This window comes from Fopius arisanus, unplaced genomic scaffold (assembly GCF_000806365.1).
Source record: "Fopius arisanus strain USDA-PBARC FA_bdor unplaced genomic scaffold, ASM80636v1 scaffold00012, whole genome shotgun sequence".
Lineage (NCBI taxonomy): Eukaryota > Metazoa > Arthropoda > Insecta > Hymenoptera > Braconidae > Fopius > Fopius arisanus.
The window spans coordinates 1,621,567-1,648,302 of record NW_011887751.1 but is presented as its reverse complement, the minus strand read 5'-3'; the positions used below and the strand labels follow the sequence as shown (position 1 = coordinate 1,648,302).

Genomic DNA, 26,736 nt, shown 5'->3' with positions numbered 1-26,736 from the left:
CCTCCTCTGCTCCCCGCCGAGTCTCGTGAAAGCGAGCCCGGCCGAAGCAGTAGAAGGGATCCATTTCCATCTCCTTCAGCCTTTCAAGGGCCTTGGAGTCCACCCCTATTATGAGGCTGGTCCCTCTCTTCCCCTCCTTGCAGTCCCAGGCCCTCCAATTTTCAGTGAGATGGCCCGAGTTCTGCCTTTTGACCCGATTCAGGGCAACGGCCGCGCCCATCGATTTTTCCGGAAGAAAGGCCGTCACCCTAATCAGTAGTGGGAGCGCTTCCCCTAGGGTGATAGTTGCCACCGCGTCCCTGAGCCAGTCCTTTGGGTGGGCATCCGTGCACGTTACCGACAGCATCCCCTGGTCAAATCGGTGGCCTTCAAGCCCTGAACTGGACCACTCTGTTATCGAACATCGAGGCCACCAATGCGTCTTGGATGAACCCAGCCTGTGCCTCCGTCAGGGTCGACTCTGGGTAGGTCGCTGGCACGATGGCCACCCTTCATCGCCTCCCTGAATGAAGTTGCTCCAAAGCCTTCCCTCATCGTCAATTTCTTGCACGGTCTGGACGTTTCCGGGGATGTGGTTCCTGAGTATCCGAGTCTCTTCGACCCCGTATCCTCTCCTCCTCCCCCCGACGCCGCCGCCGTGCCCTGCGGAGAATACGGTCCCGCCAAAACCTCGGCCCCAAGCCTAGCCTTGCGGGCCTTGCGCTTCTCCGTACCGGTGCGCCCCATGCGCCTCCTGTCTTGCATGGTTGGGCCTTCGGTGGTCCCTGCTTCAACAGATCCCTCCATCGGCCCTTTATCTCAACCGCCGTTGCCTTCTGGGCCCCTGCTGGAGCCGCAGACGCTACATCGGTTACCTCCCTAGAGGCCTCTGATGTTTCCTCAGAGAGGGCACCATCTGTGGCGCTAGAAAAAGTATTAAAATTGGGCCTATTCATATATGTCCCACGAGAATCCTGGGTAATGAAGGTCCATCCCAGCAGAGCCTGGATACTGAGGTAAGGCATAAATACAGTGCCCCAAGGGTATGGTTCTAGACACTGTCCCCCAGTGCCATCCAGCCATTTGCACTATAAGTCCCACCTTAGCTTCAGTGGTTGGTCTGCGACGGTCTTAGAGCGCCCTGTTTGCTCGCGTAGCTGACGTTGACCATGTTCCGACAAGGACTAGCGGGTTCCGAGCAAGGATACCTCTCGATACCCGTCCCCAGTCCCACCGGCGCTTTTCTTTCCCTGGTCGTTCCCTATCCGCCATCCAGTAAGGCACCTGGTTTGTACTCAACCCCACCCATCGTCTCTTTACGAGCACATCAGAGTTCAGGTGCATTAATTTAGATTTTAATGCGCCTTTTATCATAATTGTATTCTAGGTCTGGACGACTGTCGTGTAATATGTCGTGAGGTTTTCGGTATAATATTTCAGATATTTCAGATAAATCATTTTTGATCAGCTTAGGTTCGTTTTTTGGCACTGATTTTATTGTAGGTATTTGATTTGGATGATTGGCGGTAGTCCGAGCAGAGTAGCCTTTGTACAGGTTGAATTGACTGCCCGAAGATGATGTACTCTGCCAAAAATCGATAGGGCTACATGAAAATCAAAAAATGACTTGCGATACGTTATCTTTGATGAACATTGAATTTGAGTATACTTACAATGTTAGTTCGATCAGTTGTTTTATTAAATATTCAATCTCTAAGTTTTTGAGGAAAGCTCTGCTACCAACAAAGAATTAATCAGCAGCTGAAGCTACTATTTCGGAAAATTTCTCCAATAGTCTTTATTTATTTACGAATTAAAAATCTAATGATTCCAATATTCGAGTTACGAGGATTAATAATGTTGTCACGACACGTAACAAATTTCACCAAATTTCAAAAGGTTTAACGTGGCTTATCAGCTGATCAAAGTATGGTTCGGACTGTTATATAAATTGAAGTATTTTTACTCATCGTATTTTTACACTTAAATTGTGTAAAAAAAAGGAATACTTACATTTTGTGTCAGGTAATATTTCTCACAATAGCACAATGTTTATTTCATTGCACCCAGTTCGTTTAATTGGTTTATTACTAAATGATAATAATTGTCCATGAAGAAGATTATAATTTTTGTGATTGAAAGATTGTACAGATCGGAGACCACCGTCAATATTCTTGATCAAGATGCACAAACTGTGATAAATTTCGTAATGTGAAACAAAACTCCGAGAATTGTGTACTAGGTTTTCTTTAAGGGACATTAGCCCATCAACATCACAGAGATTTTAACTTGTTTTTTAAAAAATCACTAATGGAAACATCGGAAATTTTTTGTAATTATTGCAGAAACGTGTTAAAAAGGCATGAAGTAATTTTTTTTATTAGATTTGTTTTCTGTAATTTTCAGATTAATCAGATTGAAAGGAGAAAAATATCATGCATTCTAAGCAGCTTTCGCAATGGCGATAAACAATTTTTGATTTTTACGTGTTTTCCTGATAAAATATGTTGGAAATCTTTCTGCTGTCGATAGGATTTTTCGCATCTTAAGGACTTCAATACTAAACTCAAATAAATGAATTGTTCTTCACGGAAATTTGCTATTGTCATATCACTGTCGTAAAAAAAAAGAAAAGAAATTGTTTTAATTCTTCTCATTTTTGCGGAAATGAAAAAAATCAATGAAATGAAAGAAACTTGAAAAATTGCTAATTTCCATGATATTTTGCAGTTTAATATTGTGTTTTACGTGATGACAAAAAAATAGGAAAGTCACGAATTTTGACAATTCCGAACTGCTCTCTTTCAATTCACTTTCCTAATATTCGTCAAGACTTACATACTGCATTTAAGTTTTTAGTTGTTGCGAAAGTTATCGTATTGATGTAAAAAAAAATAAACAAATTGTTCCGTTTTTTTCGGGATTTTTCGGAACGAAAGAAAAATAAAAAATAAAAAAAAAAGAGATAAAATTCCTGACTTACATCACATTACAGGATTGAATATTTAGTTTCGTTATCCACTTGTTTACATATTTAACATTACACATTACAAAAATTCACAAAATCTTTACATCTCTACAATCTCTACAATTTCGTTCATTTTTCTCGATTTCAAGAATTGACAAAATAAAAGAAAAGGAAAAAAAATTGCAGATGTACCTGACTTTGTACATTTGGAGATTTTTTTTTTTCAAAACAAATCCCACTCTTTCACTGTTTCTTTTCATAAAATGATCCTCATATTAAAACGAAATAAAATAATTGGTTTCATAAATTATATGAAATATGAAAAAAAATCTTATAAATCTTAATCTTAAAAAAATAATCAGAGCCTTCACTATGATCTCAATTTCACAGTTAACATAAAAAAAAAAGTAACAAATTGAAGACATAAACTGCGAAATATTAACAAATAAATTTTTAGATATAATTATTTTCCTTAGTATCTTAAAAATAATCATAATAATACTGCAGGGATAGTGGTCGAGCAAGTGAGGTTAGTCAATTTTCTGTTTCTGAACAGAAGAAAAAAAAAAATTTCTTTTCAATAATAAAAGTAAATTCTTCTTAATTAAATTGACTGATTATAATTGACAATTCCGAATACCTTTCCATCTGCTGACTCTAAGAAATCGGTTTCTCTCTTCGGGTTGAGGGGGGTGCTTCTACAGCATCTTCCATATCGGTTTTGCTCATCATAGGGGTCCCAGAGACAACTGCAACATGATCCATGCTATTTGCATTGAGAACGAAAGCGTCAAATCGACGATCGATTGCCCTTCTATGATCATTTTCATCCCTTCACGTAATTCCTCATTGGGAACAAACGTGGCCACCTGAATCATCATTCGATGAATGTCGGTGCAAATCATTCCGCTTCCATAACTCGAGCCACTGGTTGTTGAGATACTTTTGAAGCATTCCTTGAGCCACCTAGTGATCATAACTGGTTCGCGAGCAGTGCACACATCCTTCATTTCGATGAGCTGAGACGCTATTCTCTTCTTTATTGCTCCGTTAACGTTTTTAGAAATGTTGAACATACCTCACACTTTTTAGAGTACTTGTACGCCCAAATTCAATTTTTATATTACCGACGCTGCCCCCGGATCTGCGATACGCTGGATTAGCCAATTTGATCCTACCGCCGGTACTGTTAATGATCTGTAAAAATAAAGAACATAATTTTCATCAAAATCCAATTTGAATTGATTTCAATGGAATAAGAAGACGATAAAAAATTAACAATTATATTTTCCAGATGCCTTTTATTGTTATTTAATTTTTTTTTCATGTTCAAGCTTTGGGTTCGAACATTAAAATAAAAAAAAAGTAATTCAATTTTACTCTGCCAATCCCAAGGTATTAATAAGTGAAGTAATTTCGTTGCCCCATTCTCTCCTATTTTTGTTTTTAATTGATAATTTTGATTAGCATTTTCTGAAAATTTAGAAGTGTCGAACTTTATCAAACTTCCCTACCTAACAGTTTTTCCATTAAATTTAAAACTTCCAAAAAAATAAAGTAGACCAATCAACTATGATTGATTTAAGAAAACAATGTAAATTGCACTAGAATTGCGTAAAAAATACGTAAATGAGATTACCGTAATTGATACATTGCGATCTCCTTATTCTACTTCAACGCATCGTCCCCTCAAAAAATAATGTGAACCCTTTTAGCATCATTATCATTGACGATACATTTGTAAATCCATTTTGAAGCAGATTTAGGTAATTCTCGTAACCCCTCGGTGCACTCTACATATGGATTTATCCTCCTGAAACAATAGAGATTTTATTTCTTGAATAACAAGTGTCAATGAAACTAGGTTGGATTGATTCAAGTGTACAGGAGAAATATTGCCTAAAAATACTTAGATGAGAGAAGCCCCCACATTGAAATCAATGGCCTTAGATTAGATTAAATTAGATTTTAAGTACGCGGCCTTTGTTGTCAGTCTTAACAGATCCGTTGCATCCTTGTTCGCAACTTGATTTGCGATGAGGAAGGCAGTTCCCCACTATCTCTAGTCTCGTCGCTTGTCCCATCAGATGTGTAGACTATCCTCTTTTGCTTCATTACAGAATCTGCACCACCCATCTGAGTCCATGCCGATGACTCTGTAATGTTCTTTAAATTTGCCATGTCCTGTGAGCATGCTGATCGTAGTGGTCAGACTTTTCCTGTCATAGCCAGTAGGTGTTTCGACCTTTTTTTGCTGGCGCCCGGCATGATTGCCCTAGCCTTCCCAAGGGTCTTTATGTCTTTCCACAGCTCCGATTGGTCACGTCGGAGCTTTTCCTTTATGTGGCTTATACCCAGGGCTTCGGTAACTCCCATTTGCGAAGACTCGTTCCCATTTATTGCCTAGTGCTTCGCCAGCCGATTTGCCGTTTCGTTGTCGTGGATGTCCTCGTGACCTGGGACGCAGACAAGGGTTACCTTGTTGCTGCTCCCGAGTCTCCAGACCAACTTAAAGTCAGCACTGGATTTGAGAAGAGCTCTTATAGCAGCTTGACTATCTGTCCACACAAAAATGTGTTTGTTGATTGTCATCCGGAACACCAGAAGCTCTGCACACTCTTTGATTGCCAGAACTTCCGCTTGGAATACGGTGGCCACAGTCCCTAAGGAACAGTTGCACTTGTAGTTTTCCTCTGGCCCGTACAGTCCTGCTCCAAAGCAGGCTCTGTATCCTGAACCATCTGTATACCAGTGCATGATATTGGTGCCTCTTTTCTTCAGAGTTCCGCAGTTCTCCCTCTCAGGAATGTAGGTTTTAAAGGCCTTCCTGATTTGGTACTTCCTGGTCATTCTATCTTAACTCATGTTCAAGGGATGTTCCTTGAGGATGTCAAGGAAGGTGCGGGCCGCACCTTCTGAACGCCGGATTCAGTCTTACGCATCTTCGATAATTTCGACATATTTCGATATATCGAGATATTTTCGACATATCGATACTTTTTCGTTTCTCTTGTTTGCTATAAGATACGAATCGAGCGATAATCCAGATGCGAGGAAAAAACCTCACAGATCAGGCGAGCTCTAGACCTATCAGCCTCACCCTCGCCATCAGCAGAGTATTCGAGGCGGTCATCAATAATCGCTCGCCTTACATATGAAAAAAAAAGTAATCCCACATAACCAAAATGGTTTCAGACACTCAACATTACTTGTTGTAAAGGAACTATTATCTGTCAACAATGAAAATTTGTTCAAAAGAAATTTTGTCGGAGCTGTACTCCTGGATTTAGAGAAAGCGTCCGACTCTGTCTGGTTAAACGGGTTAATATACATATGAATCAAAAAAATATTTCCTACCCCATTAATTAGAACCATTTGTCATATGACCCATGGAAAAAAATAAAAAATGCATAACTACAACAATAACATCCATTCTAAAATATTCCGCATCCATTAAGGTTTACAATAGGGTACCACCAACTCGCCCTGTTTCTTCTCTATATTCATGGCACATATCATTAATGCATTCGCATTAAGCTCCGATAATAATACATTCTCTATTGCATATGCTGATGACAATCCCAGAATAGATGGTTTTAATATCAATCTCACTAGAAAATATCATGCTAAATTAAAACTCATTGATAACCCGGTTATAAACTCCTTTACTGAGTGTTCATACCAGGAAGCCAGTCACAGAGACCAATCCGAAAATGATACACCCGATTATGATAAGATAAATAGATCAGAAATCAGAAACCGAGAAATTAGATACAGAAATTCTTCTGAATCTCCTAATCTGGGTAGAAACATCTAGACTCGACAAAGTGGAGGAAACTTCAGACCCCCCTAATTATCGAATAATCAGTCTGGTATTAAATCCAACTATTTTTATAATACAATGTCTCAATACCGATAGAGGACTTTAAATATCTCTCCATTCTATCTGTAACACTGGAATGTCTCATCTAATTATTATCATAATAATTCAAAACCTCGCACATAATGATCAGCCTTTTTTTTGACACACATAGGCACTTATCTCTTCTTCTTTTTTTTAAGGCTACACAACCAATAAGTAAATATTCTAAACGCCTTTTACACTTCTCTGTCATAATCAAACATATAACGATGAAACAGCAATAGTAGGTACCCCTACTTATACACACTTGCTTAGAGAGCTCTGCGTAGCCATTCAGAAAATTTTACACCAACTATATATCATCTCTCTTTTTTGAAACTGTTTTTTAAAAACGTATATATGTACATATTCCTGCTGGCCTCAATAGAAACAATGTTGAAAAAAAATAGTCCAGTGGTCGCATCGTAGGCTTAGTATGCGAATGGTTTCGAGTTCAAACCCAACCATACGTAGGCGCGGGAAATATTTTCAGTCAACAATGTCCGTTTTTCCAAGCGTCGTTGAGTTTGGATTTATGAGTTAAGGTATAACTAATAGGAAAATTAAATGATGAAAGATGCATTAATTACTTCTTTTTTTGTATAATTTACAACAACAACTGACAACCTTGCTGCCATTGATTTGCCCATCTTGACCCACGGTCTATCATTTTTATTTTCATTCCACTGAACCCATACCTCGTCACACAAGGTACATATGGGTGCATTTAACTCACTCTGCTTCCACATGTCATATATAATTTAATTAATTAAATATGAAATTACGTCGGCCGTCAGCTGGTAGCCTGGTTTGGCCGCGTTTCGCCTGCGTGGCCTGGCGTCATGTTATCTGGCCGAGCGTTCGGCCCCTGGCCGAGCGTTGGAAGCCTGGCCACCAGTATTGGACCAAGCGTGTTCAATTGGTATTTCCCTACCTGCGTTTCGACCTCTTCACTATCGATTTTCGTTGCTGCATTGCATTGTTTAGTGGTTATGATAGTGAAGGAGATTAATTGATGATTTCCATTTTTTAATTTAGGAGTTCTCCGAAGCCACGCATGATGGTCTGTGGCTCGCCTCCCTCGCAGAGCCCAGCACCGAGTATGGTAGTTTCTCCAACACCACCACCGTCCGATCAAGATTCAGAGTTACATACCTTTAGAGAAGCTATTGCCTTATCCGGTATGTATTTTTATTTCACAAATTGAATTTTCTTGGAACTCGAAAGTTTAAAATAGAATATTAAAATTTTTTAAAATACAATTTTTATTCATTTTTTCAGATAATGTATAAATAAATGATAGGTTTTTGAAAAATTCGAAGATGAATTAGGCCAATCGTCATATTTTTTATTACATGTACATCAAAATTAGCACCTATTGGTATATATACTGCTCTGCATTACACTATTGAATCATCGAAAGCTATGATTTTGCTCGTCTTTATGATTTTCTATACCACTCTTTCGACTAAATCTTTGAATTTCATTTTTTTTTCTACATAGTTAAAGAAAAGATTTCAATTACCTCTTGAACTTATTAAATGGTGTCTCCGCGATTCAGTTTTGCGCGTCTTTCTCAGATCACTGGTACTATCCCCATTTCTGCAGATGGTGCTACAAGTTTAAAGTCCCAAACAATTTCTATTCAACGCTCCCACTCACACTGGTTCCACGGCACGAATTAATTTATCTTTTGAGCAGAAGTGTAAAAAGTTGAAATTAATTGTGCGACTAAATTATGGGAAAAAGAAGTTAGACCCCAGATTTTAACGATGAAAATCGTTTAGAGAGACGTTTCCCTCACCTCCATGAGATATTGGAAATAAGACTTCCTCGTAAATATAGACACGTCAACTAATTAAGTAGAAATAAAATTTTTTGGTTTACATCAGAGGTGGCCTAATGAATCGATCCCGTTGTAACTAAAAAAGGTGATGATCTCCACGATGCTTCTATACCCATCCTTTTTTAAACACAAGTTAAATGAAGAGAAAACTACTGGGGGGATAAGAGTCCTGGATTCTCACAATAACGCAGACACGAGTCCTTGCCCTTCTGTTGATATCCGCTGATGATTACTCTTACACAAGGGTCCTGAATTCGTTTGGGGCCGTACATGACCTTATTCCCACTGAAGTAGTAGATATAAGATCTGCCAGCTCTGTTCATTTATCGGACTCAATATCTTTCTCTTCGTCATATTCAAGTCCGAATTTAAAACATCGTAATCGGTCCCCAAGTTGAAATCGTTTGGGGTATACCGTCAAAACTTCGTTAAAAGTCAACAATAGAGCTTCATCGAAGAACCCCAACCCTTACAGAGACAATACTGAAGATCACTCAAAAAAATGTAATCCCTCTAAGGAATTTCCAATAAATATATGCCGAACCCAGCTCCTTCGAAGTGTAAAGAGAACTCTCAGATTAAGAGTGAAACAAAAATCGAAGAAGTTAGCTCCCTCTACACCGAGATTTCCGCGTTGTTGGGGAACCGCTCATCTGCTGAAGATCCTTTGGACTCTGCCATCAGTACGAATAGTACTTGGCCTTCGGGCAAGATTCTCCTGAAAGCCTTATCCCAAGATGAACCCACGGAAATTATTGACGAATACTGTACGTCGGAGAAGTGTGAAAAACTTAATGCCGATTGCCTAAATGCAGAAATGAAAGCTTCATCATCCGAGGGAACGGTATGGGGAAATGGTTGATTTCATTTTAAATACGCTCTACCCGCTGTTGAAGAAGCCTCAAAACAGGTTTGCCAGGCGCATGAGTCTGAAGCTTCCGGACAGAAAAACTAACCTTGATCCAGATAGACCTTCTGGAAAGATCACGCTTGCCAGGGGAGAAAATAACCTATGTAAGTAATAATGCAGGCAGATTGAGTCAATTTTGGAGGCCTCGTGTTCTTTATTTGAGGATGGAACCATTAATTTGAAGTTGAGAGATGGAGTTGCCATTTGGTGTCTATATAAACTCACAGAAATGTGACGGTTATTGACTCAGTTATAAGAAACAGGCGCGGTGAGAACATGTCAACCATCCAAAAAACAATTAATTTCTAACATTTCGCTTGTACCTATATCGGATGGATACTCTTGCCTCATTTTAGACTGGAAAACTGTTAATAAACTTGTCACCACAAAGCATTGTAAGTTCAGGGATTTGTGTACTGTCAAAAATTGAATGTCTCCTGATTGTTACGTACCAACACTCGATGTTAAGAACAACTATCATATGGCATTGATTTTTGAGAGTGATTCAAAATACCTAGATTCTATTTTGAAGGGACTTTTTATAAGTTCACTTGCCTACCCTCTGTTCTTAATACCGTTCCAAATGTATTGTTTCGACCCCTTTATTAGTCGTATATCTCGATGTCATAACATTTTTCTTGTCAGAGAATCACGTGACATTTTTCAAATTTTCGTCAATGACACTCAGATTACTCTTCAAGTTTTGGTTTTTTTACATAACTATAACAAGAGTTCCCTTGCACTCAGTAAACAATGCAATGACTGCAACGCCAATGAAGGATCTCAATTGGTTATTACTAAGTATAAATTTCCGTGGCAACCCTATTAATGAAGTTGAATATAAATTGGAGATTCATTCAGATGTTCCTCGTTTAGGATGCTATTTCTTGTGCGGGTCCTGACACGTTGACGATTCACCTCATCCAATTAATTACTTGGAATTACTCTCAACCTTTTGCGGTGTGCAGGATTTAAATCTCTGGGATTGTGATCGTTTCCCGCGTTTTAACAATACGACTGCTTTTTCGTATGTCCATGGTATGTGGGGTATTCAGATCCTAAACCTTAACAAGTTAGCGAAAGAGATGTGGCAGTCGTCTGAGAGACGCCGCCTGTGGATTGTCGTCTTGTACGTCAGCTCAATTGATAACAGCATTGCTCGATTACGAGTCAAGACGTTGAGAATCGGAGACTAAGCATAGTCTGACACCTCATGCCTTCGTCAAAATTGGTCGGGTCTTCAGTTGCCCTGCAACTAGATCTAATTGCTCTCTAATACGAAATGTAAGAAATGTATGGCATGCTAACATGATCCAGAATCGGTTGCAGCACATGCCTTCACTGTAAATTGGTTCTCTCAGTCCTTTTATGCTTTTCCACCATTTTCAATTATATTGAGAATTCTACGGAAGTGGTTTGATAGAACCAAGGGCATTATCGTGGTCCCTCTATGATAAGCTCAACCTTCGTTCCCCCTGTTCAAGAAAATTTTGGAATGCGATTCAATTATGGTTCAACTCAGTATTAATTTAACTGATTCCTTAAACAGGGATTACACTCTCTGCAGAAGGAGCTTGTCCTGGTGGCAAAAGTATTAGCAGAAAGGCTAAAGAAATGAGAGGAACACTGCGAGAATCTTCTCAAGTCACTATGAATTCTATTAGTTTCATCAAGGATGCAGTATGCAATACTCACCTCTGAAGAAATGGTTGCAATTTTGCCTCACTTATATAATTTACGTTTACCACTTGGATATAACTTCTATGTTTCCCATCCTAACTGAGGAAATTTATAAAGGAGCCTTCCGGAGGACAATCAACTGTTATCGTTCAGCTTTACTCGTCTTCCTGGGATCGGAGGTTGGTTTGAACATTTCTCCAAAGGTGTTAGCAACAAAAGACCTTCATAACCCAAGTATACTAACATTTGGAATCCAAAAGTGATATACCTTTTGTTTAGGCCTCTTGGAAACAGCCTTTCAGTGAATCCCCCAGCTCAAAATATACACCAAATACAAATGGTCGCGGTGATTGATATTACGAACGTACGATTTCCTGTGACGTCATAGAGACCACAATCTTGGTTATGATCACAACCTCCCGAATCTCATCTGGTACTAATAGAAAGCAACCGACTCTGATACTACCTTTGGAGGATTTGTGCAGCTACAATTCTTCAGGACTAGCTTTAGGTTACAAAGTACTTTTGATTCCCCAACAATAATCTACTAATTCCAAAGACATCGTCAACGAACATGGCATCAATACACTCGTATTCTCAGGGTACTTGACTCTACACAGCATGCCTCAAAATGACCAAGAGAAATGATATTAGTATTGATATAATCAGACCCCTGCTTGTACGAACAAATCAAAGATCTCTGCCGACTTTTGTTATGTAGATTTGACAGAAGAAAGAATTCTCTATGCTAAAATTCTGCTGTCATAGAATAAATAAGGTATTTAACTTATACCCATCGTTGACATGTATAACCACCGAAAAATATATGCAGGTAAGCAGTAGATTTCAACATCTACTAGTGATTGGAGGAAGAGGCGCGAAATAAAATTAGATGATTAAACGAACTTACCTAAGTAATGTTCCGTCATAATTCTATGAAGCACCTCTTCCGAATCAGAGATTAGTCTCAGGCAATCCTTTCATCTCGCTTCTTCCTTTCGAGTCCCTTCCGCTATGACATTACCTTGTAGAAGTGACGTGGCCTTCCGCAACCAGTGTGGCGTGGGGCAGCGAACACAAATTTGTTAAAAGTTTTCAATTGTGGCACCATTTATGGCAGTGGAGGTACTACTAGCGATCATTCGGAAGAGACACTTCATAGAATTATTATAGAACTTTACTTAGGTAAGTTCGTTTAATCGTTGAGTTTTGTCCCAGCATTGTTGCATGCAGTATGCGACATTTGGTGGTATAATAAAGACAGATAGATAATAAGTTTTATGGTTCAGTAATTTGAACAGAATTTTTTGTGCAACAATAATGGAGCCTGTAACGTTGTAGATTTCTTTTTAATATCTGCCTCTCTTGTTAAATCCAGGAATTTATAAGAAAAATTTTAGATAATTTTGAATTTCAAGAAATATGCAGTGAATTATTTCTACAATTTACATTTAGACCAATAGGAACACGAGATGTTACATCGTCGATTGCATGCTAGATTCATAATTTTCCCACAATACTAGGAATGTATTTATGCAATGCAGTAGAGTCGCTCTCATTACTAACTCTTGAATTGGCCAAATTTTCCCTCCAAGTCTCCACTCTCTCCAAAAACTTTCCATCGTCCATGGAAAGTTTTCACTCAAAACAATTTCTATTGCTTACCTTTCCAGTAAGCCGAACCTTTTCACGGGTTTACACTGCCCACCGACAGAGCAAATTGTATAAAACGCTCCAATCAAGAATTCGGAGAAAATTTGCTGAAGGACAGATCCCGCAGTGGACCGATTAAGGCAGCTCTGTTGTCAATGCCATTAAAAATAGAATTCTAACTTGAGAGAATTAAAAAAAACCCAATAACAATACCGTTTGGAGCATTATTTTTCAATTCTGACACCTACTTCTTTAAATGTTTTCGAAAATTCTGAAAAAATTCTATATTCTGCTATGGATAAAAGGAATCTGTAATTTTTTCTCGACTCTTTTGCAGCTTGAATGCCCGAGTTAGATGTCTGCGGAGGTATTCTCTGATAATTGATGTATTTCGATAAGTCGATCCGAAAACCCTTTACATGAAAGTGTTAGTTTTCAGGCCCATCTTTTAAAATTGACATTTTCTTTTTCAGAAATTGCGGACTTGAAGCGTTTAAACTGTAAAATAAGATTAAAAATTTCATCCTGGTTAATTTGACACATTTTTTAATAAAATTATTTGAAGAATAATTAACAATATTGAAACATCTAAAGATAGCGAAGAAGATTTATCTTGTTCTCCTGAACATCGAAAAGCAGTTTCATTTTATTTGCATCACGGGTCTCATATATAAACTAAACTGCTGAAGCACTCCAGTGAGCGTTGCAAAAATCATGCTTTCATATCTCACAAATAGTTACTGATTAAGGCGTCAGACTGACGTGCGGAGGATCGTAAGTTCGATCGTAAGTTCCATCCTCACACGCACTATATATAGAATAGGTTACTCGTCAAGGTCCGAATAGGTATACGATAAAGGAAAGAAAGTAGATACTGTCAGGTTGAATTTGAGGCCTCGTTGTCCGACAAAATTAACGTTGCTGTGGAAATCCCCCCAAAGGAAGTCAATGATTCCAAGTGAAAGGCTCTTCGCCAAAAATTTCAATTAATGTTATAAACGAGTCTCGCTAGACCAGGGCCCGGCAACCTTCAGGTAGTCGGGAGCCAGCCTATTACAAGGGTCGGGATAATCCTCTCATCCTAATAGGTACCCAATTAGCCAACCATTGTGAGCGAGTAAGTCCTAGTGGTGACGATATTTTCGTCAGCCACGTAGAGTGGCGTGCGAGTCGAATAAAAATGGCCGACTCACCAGAATTCGCGCTAAATTTCAGTTTTTAATTTTAAATATAAAATTGAAAAAGTAAAATTTAGGAAAACCTTGGAGAATATATTTCCGAAATGGTAGTCGACAATTATTATTGTTCTTTCAAATAGTAATATTGGAACTCTAAATTTGAAAAATGCAAAGTTACCATTGTCGACTTTGGAATATATTCCTGGAAATTCCATTGTGGATTTTCATATTACTTTTTGATTTTTGCTCATTTTGCCACGTCAAAATGAAAAATGAAATTTTTTATTCATAGCATGAGAACATCAATTTTCTCATTATTTCTCCGGTGAATCGTACCTTCTAATCTTTAGCTTCGATGGAAGGATAGCATCTGGGACTATAAATTTGACGAAAATAATTAGAAATTTGAAATACATACATTTGAATGTATTTTCAATTAATTGTCTACTCTTGGCCAACATTATGGAATGTTGCTCAATGGAAACCGCGGGAAGGTGGTAGACGTCTTCCATCATGGGTAATGGGAAGGAACAAAAGGTGCAGGAAATAGGAAAAAATTTGATCTTAAAAAATTTTATTACTAATATATTTACAATAGTTTCATAGCAACAATCGTACGAATGCCAGATTCTTGGAGAATCTTCCATTAATCCGATGCTGCTAAGAGTTGTCAAATTATATTAAATCTGTAATTGTCAATATCTAGCGACAAGGTTGTAATTAAAAGTGTAAATGATTTAATTTTAATGCGAGCGTTGAATTTGCATAGATTCCACGATTTTTTCTAAATGAGGTTTATAATTACTGAGACTCACAAGCATGGCTTCTCTGAAGTTCTCATCTCCCAGTGCCGACCTACCGGAGGTTTTAATGCGATTCATATGAGAAAAACCTGATTCGCAAAGATACGTTGTTCCGAACATCACACGCATCCGTTTGTAGGATTCTGCGAGAATTGGAAAATGATTACCGTCGTTTATAATCTTCCACAAATCATTTGAACTGCTGGAAGGTAAATCGAATGTAATAAATTTTTCCATTTCAACGGAGAGTTGTACACCGTTTACGCGTGTAAAATTAACTACTGTAGACTCGAGGCGTTCAAGATCATACATAAAAGCTTTAGGAGCCTGGAAAAATTGACACAAGTACTGTAAATCATCTATATTGGGAAATCGCTGATTTAAATCGTCGTATAATTGCTGCGTCAATTCTGCGAAAGGCTGGCCATTGAATGCTGTGTTGCTGGATCCCTTTACTACTGATTCTAACGCAGTAAACATAGACGGAACTAGATTTTTGGAAAAATTGAATTGGATTCTTTTGATTAATGTTCTCAACGTGGTCACTGCCTGCACGTAATCCCACAAAAATTTTCCGTTTCCCTGCATTCGAAGATTAATATTGTTAATGAGTTTAGTGAGATCAACAAGATATGCTAGTTGTGTAAGCCACTCGAAATCATCCAGTTCAGTATATTCGCGATCAAATTCCTCTTTCATAAAACTGATAATTGCAGGCAAATTTTCATAAAATCGCTCCAGCATGACCCCTTTACTTAACCACCTAACTTCTGTATAGTAAACTAAATTTCGCGCATCTATTTCATTCGCTTTTTTGAACTCTTCATAAAGTCGCTTGGCCAGCGGTTTCGCTAGAATCGTTCATAATTTTGACGACTAAATTGAAAACCTTGTCGATAGATATTTTTTTCATGCAGAGAGCTAATCTATGTAACATGCAATGCATAGATGTAAACGGCGGAAAATCCGAATCGTTACCGCATCGAGTGAGAAAACCTTTCAACTTTCCGGTCATATTTGCAGCCCCGTCCGTTGCAATGCACACTAATTTATTTAGCGGTACTTTCGCCAGAATGAGTTCATCTTTGAATGCTCTAAAAATCTCTTCTCCCGACGCGTGTTTTTTTATTGGAAAATGTGTCAGCATTTCTTCTATTACAGTCATATCCGGTAACGAAAAACGAAAGAAAACTAGTACTTGAGCATGTCCGGCTGTATCGGTTGATTCATCTAATTGTAATGAAAAATTATGACATTGAGAAATGTCATTAAGCAATTATTCCCGACGATTGGAACCGATAGATTGTACCCTACGTGCGATCGTTCTCGATGAAAACGAAACTTCGCGGACAAACTTATTAACGCGATCTTCAACTTGTGTTTTTCCAAAGAAAATACCGATAACATCGGTTAAAATCTCTTTAAAATCGTCTCCGTCGGAAAACGGCCTCTTTTGCTTGATTAAACGATACGCGACGACAAGAGAAATGTGTCCACTGGCCGTTGCATCATCGTTTATTAATGGTTTATCAAGAACGGTGATTTGACGCTGGCTTTTCAATAATAGAATTCGATTGCTGCGGACCTCGGTATAAATCGGATATTCCACGTCGAAATCTGAATGGATTAATTTAAAATGTCTACTAATATTAAAGTCTTTCTCGTTGGTAAAGTGGTGGGCACACAATAAACAAACAATCGCGTCGCTGATTTTACTACACGTATAAAGATGTTCCCACTCAATCTGATATTTATCGGACCGCGTGCCTTGGGCCGAAGACTCGACTTTTGAACTAATTTTTCCCGGCAAAATGGAATCATTATTCGTTGGTTTTTCATCACAAATAGCGCGCGCGGCGTCTTTCAAAGATCTGATCTCATTCTGGCGCGCTAATGAATTTAAAGGAAAACTCTCGTCATATTCCGTATGTTGTCCGAAATAGTGCCGTTTGAAATTTGACGTTTTTAAACACGTAAACTGTCTCGAACATAATAAGCAAATGGCAATTTCACCAAATTTCGAGCACAAGTAAAGGTGTTCCCACTCAGCTTTGAAATTATCAACGCGCAGTTCCTTCATAGGAGGCTCCATGTTTTATGAGTTGAAAAGGAAGTTTTCACTACACAACTATTTAGAAAATATAAACTAAAATCTTGATTAATGAATTAAATTCACTTGAAAATTAATCACTTTAAACTGATGATTTGAGCGTAAGCTGTGTCACTTTGGCAAGAGGTAAATTGTTCTTCGCGTGCTCCGAACAAACTGATCACAAATTGTTTAAACTTAGGCTTCAATGCAAAAGAAAACCCCTCCTCTTCGAATAACAATTTTTATTGCCGAAATAATTATGCCATTGGTCAGAGGCCGCCTGGGGGTAGGGGGAAGTCGAATGGAAATTGGCAAGGACAGATACCAAGAAACCACCCTGCATTATATTATAGTGCACCACATTAACCGCGTTTTCCATTGACAATGGTCATTGATCAAAAATATCCTTTTGGCACTGTTCGAGTTTATTCTTATTACTTCGATTCCAATATTTAGGCTTCCAAGAAACCAACCTGCACTATATTATAGTGCACCATATAAACCGCGTTTTCCATTGACAATGGTCATTCATCAAAAATATCCTTTTGGCACTGTTCGAGTTTATTTTTATTACTTCAATTCCAATGTTTAGGTTTCCAAGAAACCAACCTGCACTATATTATAGTGCACCATATAAACCGCGTTTTCCATTGACAATGGTCATTCATCAAAAATATCCTTTTGGCACTGTTCGAGTTTATTTTTATTACTTCAATTCCAATGTTTAGGTTTCCAAGAAACCAACCTGCACTATATTATAGTGCACCATATAAACCGCGTTTTCCATTGACCATGATCATTCATCGAAACTGTCGGACATACTTGTCACTTATTCGGGGCAATCCAAGTTCTATTCTTCCATCCATTACTATTGACAACGGCATATTAATAAATTTTTATTGATTTTCGACAGACATTGAAATTGCACGAATATTGCTCATCCCTCTAAAATCCAAAATTAAAATTCAAATTAAAACTGCGGTCAAATATTTTGCATTTTTTTTTAGTAAATTGCTGCAAATATCGTCTAGACATGAAATAGTTGTCCACGGTGAGTGCTCACCATGAAAGCATTGAAATATTTTTTTGTCTAATATTGCTGCCTATTTCGAGTGAAAAATTGATATTTATATTTCAAATTTATGAAAAGTTGAAAATTGCCGCTCGATCACACGGCCGCCCTCTGCTGGTATTGGTTAAACTAGGCCTCAGAGAGAGAGAAAAATCGAATTAGAGCAGGTAGTTTCGTTAAGTGGATGAGGCCCCTCTCCCAGCTCTCACTAACGAACCTCGGGGGCCGCGTGAGCCCGATGAGCCCAGGTTGCCGGGCCCTGCGCTAGACCCTTTATTACGTATGAATGTCCTGCAATTAAGTAAAAATTCATCTAGTGGAGATTCAAGTCACTGTGAAGATGTATTTTTTAATAACTCGCAATTTTAATTGGGAAAACCTAAATCGACGTCTTCGACCGAAAACCGGGTATTCATAACAGAATGCATTCATAAAATAAGCTCCAAATGTGAATTCAGTTCAGGGTCTGATGGAAACATGAAACTTCGCTATGTCAATACCGATAGAAAATTGCAATTGTCTTGCTACCCTACACGAAAACAATGCCTCATTTCTCTCTTAAACCTCTAGTTTGTAAGGTTTTTTAGAAGTGATTTTTCCTTATTCAAGCTATTACATTTCAAATCCAAAAACAACTGCAATTAAATATTAAATTCTCTTGGAACTTAGATTAGATATAAAGCCATCGACTCGTGATTTACATCTGGCCTGGACAAAGTGCACTCTCTGTGGTCACCTAGCTACCAACCCCAATTAGGCTAATCAGTTGAAAAAAAGGGTCCTATTTTATCGTGCAGGAATTTGGAGGGGCAAGGGGCTTATCAGTAGGAGGTCAAGAGGTGACAGATCAAGAGTGCGTCTGGCGGCGTAGTTTTCATGGCCCCGGTTGATGCTCCTGTAATTTCCTCGCAGAGCCATGAGCCGGTTCGTTACTTCCGTTCTTTGCGTCCTGGGCCACCAGACCATTGCCCCGTGCGTGAGCCCCGGCAGCAGGATCATTCTATAGCAGGGCTGGGCAAACTTTGCTCTGAGAGCAAGTCGTGCTCCCGACCTCTATTAGTGCGTAACAAAGGGTAGACGAAAGCCCACTGTATCGGGTGATATCTTATGACCCAGGTCGTAAAGGCCCTTCTCCTCCGCTGAGATCAACCGAAGTGGGGGTGACGCTTAAGAAAAGGAAAAGAGGAGAAATGAGACTCAAGTAAAAAAAAAGCAGAGAAATAAGTCGATGAGCAAAATTTCAATTTTTTTTCAAGTGTGCATTAAAAAATAAACAGATGCGCGACAAGTCTTACCCATCCGGAGGATAAATTCTTGCCAGACGCTTCATGGGACACTCCCCACCTTAGTACCTGTGAAGCCCCCACTATTGCCCCCACTATGCTAGTACTAAGACCCTTATTATTGAATCGGTTGTAAACTTTATTGGATGTCTCATTCGAGTTTATGGCTCTGCTCCGAGCTACCTGGAGATTGCCCATGCTTGTTCTATAGAGCTATATGCTGATTTTCGGGCTGAAGCCCCAGCCTCTGGCCGTGGCCCTTCAACATGCCCATAGAGAGGCATAAGTTTTGCTCATGTGTTTTATTGTGCTCCTTCCAATGGGGCTTTTGGTCGACTTCTAAATATGTCATTGAGGTGGCGTTGCAATATTCTCTCCTCCCAGCCTCAGTGGTTTAGGAGTTATCACTTTGTATTTCCTCGTGAATATCATGGCGGACGTCTTCTCAGATTTGATTGAGAGTTTCGTTTCATCACTTAGTCCATTTAAAAACTTTTCCCTTACCATATTGGCCACACCATGAGCATAGCCATATACAATGAGACCCTGTTCCCTCAGTTTCTCTAGAAGTTCATCAACCACAAGACACTACAGGAGTGGAGACAAGACCTCGCCCTGTGGGCAGCCTCCTATGGGCGACCTTCCACCTGTGCTAGTCTCTGGGTAGCCCCTCGTTGACATGTATTCCATTATTACATTGTATTTGGTGCGATAGACCGCTCCTTCGACGTAAAAAATATTCCCAATGCGTAACCCTTTTCCTACATTTTCTCTTCGACTTTTACCACAAGATAGTGTCTCTAGGCCTTCCCTCTCTATAGGCATACTTCGATGAGGACAGAGGTCGGTCTATTAGCAGTGAGCTTTTTATGTATCTGTTCATTAGTCTCTCTAGCGTCTTAGGAACGATGAATCTGAAATCTCTTGGCTTGACCATTTTTTTCACGCTTGGATAGAAACACAATTTTCGATTCCCCCTAGACCAGTGGTACAATTCTGAGAGCCACATTGGCTCTGAGAATGTTTGTAAGTGGTCACAAGATGACGTTCATTTCCTTCTACAAAAGCACAGCGAATATGCCGTCTGAACCTGGCGCCTTTCGAGGTTCAAAGGAATTTATTCCCCATTCTTCCCTTTGTGGGGACACGGTTTTGGCTGCTAGAGCCCAGTCTCGAGGTTCACATTGTTCTTTCCTTATATCGGGAGCTTGTTGAACAACATTTTGTCTAATGAAACCAGGGAAGTGTTCGCTCAGCAGCAGCTCCAACGTCTCCTCCGGGGTACAGGTATAGCTGCCATCTGGCTTGATTCCCAGATTGATGCATACATCAAAGAAGAGACATTTATATAGTGCCACATCGTGTGACATTACATGAAAATGTTGGATAAGATTCCTCTTCTTAAGACTTTTACTAGTCTAGAGACCTCTCACAGACGCCAAATATTGCTGCGAAACTTTTTACAACTGTAGTTCCTGGCTTTTACCTGAGCTTTGTTGTACTTTCTATGGAGACTCTTGCCCTCTTCGGGCGTTTACCCCTTGTGTGTGTTATCACAAGGGTTCTTAACCTTGTTCCATGCCTTCCCCAGTTGGTTCTTCAGGTTTGCTAGCGTCTTGTTCCACCAGCTTATCTTGTTGGTTCCTTCCTGAGAACGAAGGACAGAGATGTTTTCAAAGGAACATCTTACTGTCTCTCCGAAGTACTTGGTTGCGTGTTCCAGTTGCACTCTGTTGTTGAACCTGAGGGGTATATTCTGGATTCTCATTGATTCCTGTCTGTAACCTTTCCAGTCTGTGTTCTTTCTCTTCTTATCCTTCCAGCCAGACTTAGACGTATGTGATTATGGCTTCAACCTGAGGGTTCCTTTGAGCCCCTGCAGACTTCTACCATGTCTACCATTCCCGCTCTGCTATGTTCAGCACTTCTCGTCTTCTATAGTCCAAGGTTAACTCCGTTCCTTTATTTAGAAGCATGAGAACTTTTTCCAAAATGAAGTAGTCAATCACCCTCTACATTGGTGTTGAAACTCTCCGATCCTACGTGGTGGGATGGTTGGCGTGGCATCCGAGCAGTAGTTTTAGCCCATCCTCCTTCACTTTGTTTGTGACCTTCTCGATTTCTTGCATCGAAGGAGGCTCTACGCACTCGTAGGACAAATAAACCAACCCTATTATGCACTCTGAGACTCTGTGCCCTTGTAACTGGGTTTTTATTCTGACTACCGCCAGATATCCAGTAATGAGTTGTAGTGAAGAAGTGGCTTCTATCCCTTCGATAAGGAGGCGGGCTCTTGTTTTCCTCGAGGCTTGCATGGAATAGCTTTCCAGAATTTCCTAGGCTTCCACTAACCATGGTTGTTGAATAAGACCTGTGGCTGTCTGCATCGTAGCTAGCATCCGGCAGAGGATATCGGAGGCACTCCAGTTCATTTGGAGTATTTCGCAAGTCGTATGAGTCATTGAAGGGCTCACTTCACTTCCTCGTGAGTCTTCCCCCTTGCGGTTCTTCTCGAGCCACTTTACAGTTACTATTTGAGTTCCGCAGTGAGGTCTGAAGTTGCAGGCTTTACGGCACAGCAATGGGCGCTCGAAACTCCCTTACTTTCGATGCCGTTCACACCAACCCAGTCTTCGGAGTCCATCCCCTCGTTCTGACATCCCATGAGCTTGATAACTGTTCCGTATGACACCTCCTCATTCTTTAGGTGCACCACCATCCGATGGCGCTTAGGTAGCTCCTCGGATGCCAGCACCTGCACTGTTGTTTTTTCGATTTTGTCATCAGGGAATGGGGTTTTCTGCCACATCTCCGATTTTTCATCGGTGTAGGCTACACCGTCCCTTTCCCACATTCCCTCGAAGATTAAGGCCTTTGTTCCCTCCGGTAGAGAGAGAGGATTCTTCTTGGGTATCTTCTGATCTGTGTAGTTCTCTGATACGACCGCCCACCTGATCATCTTTTTTGCGGCCTGGGAGGAAGTTGTTGGTTTTAGGCTGTTTCACTGGTCTTTCTGTTTGAAGGCTAGGAGTGCTGTGCTCAGTTGCAGGCCTTTTTATGGCGTTCACCGTCTCGCAACTCTTTTCACCACTCGTTCGAGAAGGAGTCCATTGGGTTTGAGTAGCCCTGATGGCGTCCCTCTCTTTCTTAAAGCGTCCCTTACTCCGCTATATTTGGTCGTGTTCTTCGGTAGTCCACAGATTTCTTGGTTATCCGTCTGATTATTATTAGCCCCAGGCGGACTTTGTGTTTCTGTGTTCTTGTCCATGCAAGTCTTACGAGTACCGCAGTTATATGATATCACTCGACTAGCGCTGCGAATACCCGGGGTTTGGTTACTTAAACTCGGAGGTCGCTTAATATTCGAGGGCACCGTTACTAGCGCGACTCCCCTCGCGCCACGTAGCCTTGGGCACGGTTTGAGGGCATCATGACAACGAGACATGACCACTGCTACTGTGCCCTCGCGCATGACACCTCATACCTATCATTGGCTTGGGGAGCTAGTCCGCAAAGAAGCTTTAGACGTTTCTGCCCCGTTTCCGTGTTGGAAACGTCTTATACCCATTGTAGATCACTCCTTTGGTCCTTCCCCTGCAGGGTCCCCGGTGACTCTACCTGAAGTCCCATCAAAGTCAGGTTATTCAGTGTGCCCACCTTCTATTCGCCACCTGGAGAGACGCTCGCTCGGTTGCTCAACCGTGCTCTTCGCACCCCAGTCAAGGAGTTTAGAGAGACCCGAGTTATAGCATTTATCTTTTAATAGGTTTTTTTTTAATTAGTAGTCGAATCTTTGGTAAAAGACGAGTCGCAAAAGATTCGGGACTCCGTGAAAAAGTGAAGACGTGGATAACATTTGATATATCATTTGTAAGCTTGGTGAAATTTTCATCTGTTTGGGTAGTCCTGTTGTAGAGTAAATTTTTCGATGGAATAAGGCAATTCATTTCATCTCAGAATTTGGGCCAATTTGTTTTGGTAAAGTTTAATCTAAGTGAAGAAGGTGAGGGGGATGGTTTTCGATGGATGGTGGGGAGAAGAGGTAGGTTGTTAAATGAAGACTCTTACAAGGTGTGAAACTGATGTATCAGGTGGTTTTTGGTGGTTAACATCGATCGATAGTGATCAATAGTACCCAGAAAACTGCAATCATGGTGATAACATATCAAGACCTTCGACAAGAAGAGGAATGTGTTGTAGCTAGTAATGAATTTAGAAAGGGCGCTACGGTAGTCGTTTGGTTTAGTGCAAGTCCAGGGAAAATCTTTGGTATTGCCGTCATCAGAGATGATTGCAGGGTAATTGACAGCCACAGGACATGAACTAGGATACGTGTACCTAAAAAAATGCTAGGGGGGTTGGAGATCGAGTATATATGAATGGGTTTGTTTTCGATACAAACTTCCTCTCATACCTATTCGGCAAGTGACAGAACTTTATGAACAATCGACGTTGGCAGCTCATTGGCTATATGCGAGGTTAGTGTTTTGAAAGTTGTGGGTTCGATACCCCGCTAAATCGGATTTTTCAACAGGTACCGATGAGTGGGAGGTTGCTAACAGTGCAACCGCCTGTACCGATATGGTTTTTCCTGTGCTTTCCCCTGTCACTCCTATGTTTTATAGGAGAGTAAATACAGTACAGTGTAGAATGCACAGCCGAATGCTCAAGATGTTTGCTGTCTTATCTTCTCTGATTGATTTGAAATCTAGAAAGTTAATATTTTTAGTCTTTTCATTCAGTTTAGTTGCTGATAGTAAAATGATATTGATTTTATACCTAGAGGCAATACCTACTAATTCCTCTAAGTGAGGTTTCAAGGCAAACATATTGAATTATAAAACATATATGTTGTTGGCCAGGGAGTTGCAGAGGATTGGGATTGATTCAATAAGTGAGGAAGGTGATTTCTATTATTTTATCTCATCTTTTTCAATTCATCAAAGATTTTTTTAATGTTAATATTATTCAATATTGCAACAATGCGATTTGCCTGTTTGATAAGAATATTTGTGCTAGTTCAGTGAGCTGCTAGTGTAGATTGAACTACGACGAATCGAATGCTTGGTGCTAGGCCTAGTGTTGCCGTTGGATCAAGAAAAGTAGGAGTTCCGATAGGAAGTGAATGGATGGGGCTAGTTCTGCAAATAATTTGTTCTAAACTTCTGGCGTGTTCTTCTTCATCATTTTGCGCCCCCTAGGGAGTCGGTTTCACACTCCTTTACATCGTGGTTGTCAGAGCATTCCACACAACGAGGATTGAGATGACAATGAACCTGCATCCTTAAAACTTTGATATTTGGAACAGTATGTTGCTGGTCGGTCTTGAATGCGAAGATATTCTCTTTCGTTTTTTAATTTGTTTTGATAAATTGTCGAACCAATGATGCTTTAATGGTTCTTACCGTCAGGTCACGGAGAATGCCGTGGTCTGAAAACGTGACTCCAAGATCCTTGAGTATAAATTTCGTATTTCTTCCACCGTTAAAGGAAACGATGAAGAAGTCATAGTTTTACTTTTCTAAAATATCAGAGATGTCTCGGAGGTCATCTTGGGTTTCCAATAAATAATTGTGGTATAGCCATTAAATTTTATTTTGCAGTTTTGGTTCGAAGCATTTCTCCTGAGGAAGTTGATGGATTTTTTAACCTCATGTTGTCCATTTTCAATAATAATAATTGGACAGCATTTTGTATAGCTGTAGTTTCATCGCATTTGACGTTATCATAAGTTATGACCTTGGCCAGAGAATTAGCCTGGATAATTCCCAACCAAGGCACGATATTCTGGAATTTGTTATACTGTACAGGGGGCCCTGAAATATAAAAAAAAGGAGGGGGGGAGTGAATGATTACTCGGGGGATTTAGATAAATTTAATATCCATATATTCTATTTTCTCAATATCGTTATACAACACTTCACAAAACCAAAAGAATGAAGGCCCTTTACTCATTAATTAGCTTGAAGGTTGGGGTAACGCTAGCCAACTTGCGGCACCACGATATAGTTCATATTACAAAAAAAAGGGGAGAACATGATTGGAAAGCAGAAGGGGTGAAGTTAGGGGGGGCCGAGTGAATGACTAATGAATACGGGGGATCGATATAATAATGATGACCTTAAAACTATACAGGCATCCAAAGAATTAATATTATAAGAGGCTCACCGTTGGGGGGGAAAATATCACACGGGGTTCGGTATGCTTGTTGGGGTGGGAAAGGAAACCAAAGGGTACTCACGGCGACGGCGACTTAAGCGATCCTCTATGATCACCCAAATTCTCCACTGTCATCAAAAGCCTCCACGGCACACACAATCTTCCACGCCAAAACACTCCTGGAATCCCACGATCCCTCCACGACTCTCCTCCACGAAACTCTTGTCCACAAAATCTCACAACAAAACTGTCCAAAACTCAATTTACCAAAAACATGTCAAACTCCGGGGCAACTGTATTACGAGTGATGGCTGCCGTTCACTCGCTGCTCTTCTTCCCCGATTATCGCCGATAATTATTATATCCTCGTCTTAATTATTCATTCGGGGGGGCTCATCAAAGGATGTCTCCTTCTTCCGGGTCACGTGGGCTGTGACGTCGTCATGGCGGGTTTCGGTTTCTCCCATCGTGTTGCGTGTGGCGACGAGGGGAACGGCGGGTGGGGAGTGTTTCTCCTTTTCTCCGGTGATGTCTCTGGCGGGCGTGAGTGTAGGGGTGAGGGGAGCAGGGGAGGGGCCACAAATAGTGCCTCGTCACAAAGTTTTGCTAATTTGATTGTTTTAACACGGTCTCTTATGGGGAAAATGACAATTTCTGTAAATTCAGCAGATATATTATTCTGATACAGATTATTATATTCCGATATAAATGATAAAATTTTCATGACGATTGATTAAAATTTTTTTTTTCATTAATTTGTTTACACAATATAATGTTCGGTCATAAAAATCAAATACAACGAAAAAAATATAAATATAACGAATTATAGGAAGAGTCATAAACTTTTATTTTGACTATACGTGCAGAACATCCTAAAGGCCCGCATAGACTATCTATCAAACGTGATTTTTTGTTAAAAGCTTATCTTGTTAGCCTAAAATATATTAAAATTTGAGTTCAAATTTATGTAGCTTGAAAGGACGAACGATTGCCTAACAGTTTAACACAATGAAAAGCTGCATATTTTTTATTATTTTTTTGTAAATTTGGTAGATCGCCCGTCGATAATTTCTCCTCTTTTTTCAATTATCTTTCTATATTTAATTATTGGATATTGGACAAATTATTGGACAAATAATCCCAGGGGGAGCAAGTGGCGGCAAAGTTTTGGAAATTTCAAAAATTTCAACCATTCAGAAAATCGCGATAATT

At 39.8% G+C, this 26,736-nt stretch overlaps 1 protein-coding gene across 2 annotated transcripts in view; it reads left to right on the top strand.

Moving 5' to 3' along the window:
• LOC105263061 (UPF0472 protein C16orf72 homolog) overlaps positions 1-26,736 on the top strand; it is an 81,112-nt gene that overhangs the window by 52,104 nt on the left and 2,272 nt on the right. For both annotated transcript variants that reach the window (XM_011299039.1, XM_011299038.1), the window contains one exon: positions 7,887-8,029. In XM_011299039.1, coding sequence (XP_011297341.1) covers positions 7,887-8,029 — 143 coding nt within the window. The remainder of the gene's footprint in view (positions 1-7,886; positions 8,030-26,736) is intronic.